General features: G+C 61.1%; 1 protein-coding gene across 1 annotated transcript in view; it reads left to right on the forward strand.

Annotated features, from left to right (window-relative positions):
• Positions 1 to 1,048: 1,048 nt before the first annotated feature.
• TFF3 (trefoil factor 3) overlaps positions 1,049 to 2,015 on the forward strand; it is a 3,286-nt gene continuing 2,319 nt past the window's right edge. Inside the window, exon 1 of the mRNA XM_025050217.1 lies at positions 1,049 to 1,645. Within this exon, the coding sequence (XP_024905985.1) occupies positions 1,564 to 1,645 (82 nt within the window). The 5' untranslated portion in view covers positions 1,049 to 1,563. The remainder of the gene's footprint in view (positions 1,646 to 2,015) is intronic.

A 2,015-nucleotide genomic window follows, 5' to 3' on the forward strand; every position in this document is an offset into this window, starting at 1 on the left:
GCTTTCTGGACCCTGGCCCAGGGTTATAGCCTGGCCCGGCCTCGGGGTGTTGGGTGGGATGGGCGGGGGGAGGAGCAGGGAGTCTACTGGGAAAAGGTTCCAGGAACTTTCCAGGACGATCTTCATAACGTAAACATCGTGCCGTCTGTGGGCTTGGATGGTCTCGCGCCCTCTGGGGACAAAGCGAGCGCCCGACCACGTCGCAGATGCTGCTCCTCCCGTCCGCACACCTGTGCTGGCCGTCAGGCGGGGAGCAGGGCGGCACTGCCCACACGGACCCCTCCGTGCTCGCCGAGTGCAGAGGCTGGGCCCGGGTGGGGCACGGGCCTCCTCTCCAGCACGTGCACAGTCTGGCCCCCTCGGTCACTGGGCGAAGGACAACTCTGTGGACAAACTCTTGGGCGGTCAGAATGCCCCCCCCCCCGCAACCCCGGGGCTAAGTTTAACCATCCAGGTGCACCCGCTTCTGGGGCGGTGTGTGAAACCTGAGGTTCCTGGAAAAACCAGGACGGACTGAACGGACAGGTAAGAATGTCCCCAGGCAGAAAGGAAACAGAGGAACAGCAGTAGCCGGGACCCCGGACTCGCCTGCACGGGAGGGGCTGGGGCGGGGAGCGGGAGCTGACTCCAGGGTCCTGGGCAGGTGGGCCGGACCCCAGCCCCGCAGGGGCCACGAGAGTAACCTTGACGGCCGCCCTGACCGCCGAGCCTTGGTTCTCTGGAAAGTGGGTATCATTATTCCCACCCCATTTAGATGCGCTGCCAGAAAACCGTTTCCTAGACACGGCCTTCATGAGCAAGCACGCAAGCAAGCTGGGCGAAGGTGTATAGTAAGCTCCCGTTTGCATTAAAAACGTGTCGATCTAGAGAGAACTCTCTGGAAAAACCAAGGACACGGCCAGACCTGGGGGCAGCGGGGAGGAGGGGGGTCCTTCTGCATCGTCTGAGCTTTGAAAGCAATTCCACGTGCTCTATTTTTATGAAAATGTATTAAATAAGTTTACTGAATACATTTATTAAGATTGAGTTAATAATAATTTTTGTTTTTTGCTGGGAAAAAGCCAAACAGAGAGGAAGGGGCTGTCGCCCCCCCAGGAGCTGTGCGAAGCGGAGCCGCGGGCACCAGCTGCGCCTGCCTTTCCGGGTCCCCAGGGCTGACCTGGGGGCGACTGGCCTGGGCACTCTGGCCCCTGCACAGGGAAGCTTCTGGACGGCTCCTGGCTGGGTCATCGACACTGTTGCTGAGTTTTTAGTCTTTCCTCCAGGCCAGGCCCATGGCCAATGGCCGGACGGGGCTGACCGCACCCGGCTCCCCGAGAGAAGAGTAGGAGCCCAGATGACCCGCGGGGTCGGCCCCGCCCTCCCCCCTTAGGGAGGCGACTCTGGGGACTTCACAGTCTCTTCCAGGGAAAAGCAGCCGGGCCAGAGCCAAGGGAAGGGCCTTCTGCAAACAGTGGGCCGCGGAGCACCTGTGCAAACACGGGGCTATAAGTGAGTCTCCTTGGCAGACGCGGCTCATCCACCCTCCAGCGAGTGGCCGCGTCCCCGGAGCCCGCCGTGACCATGGAGGCCAGGGCGCTCTGGCTGCTGGTGGCGGTCCTGGCCGTGGGGTCCTCCAGCTCGTCCGCGCAGTACCTGGGCCTGTGTGAGTCCTGCTCCGATGCTCTTCACTCTACAGCTCGGGGGGGCCTGGTGGCCGGGCGGGAACTGCATGGGGAGGGACACGGAAGGTTGGGGGCCTTCTGTAGGCTTAAGGAAGGTGACGAACCTCCCACGTTAGTTTAATAATTGCCCTTTACCGGATATGCACATTTCCTTTCCACAGCCCTAAAATGGGTCTAACTGTCCCCATTTTAGACAAGGAAACCGAGGCTCAGACTGTTTATAAGTGACCTAAGGCCACCCTCCCTGGGGATCTGGATTCGGACCCAGGTCTGCTGGCTGGCGGCCAGTGCCCGCCCCCACCGCCCATCACCTGCTTTGCTAGGGGCTTCTGTATCACAATACAAGGCTTC

The sequence above is a fragment of the Pteropus alecto genome, unplaced genomic scaffold, assembly GCF_000325575.1.
Source record: "Pteropus alecto unplaced genomic scaffold, ASM32557v1 scaffold97, whole genome shotgun sequence".
Lineage (NCBI taxonomy): Eukaryota > Metazoa > Chordata > Mammalia > Chiroptera > Pteropodidae > Pteropus > Pteropus alecto.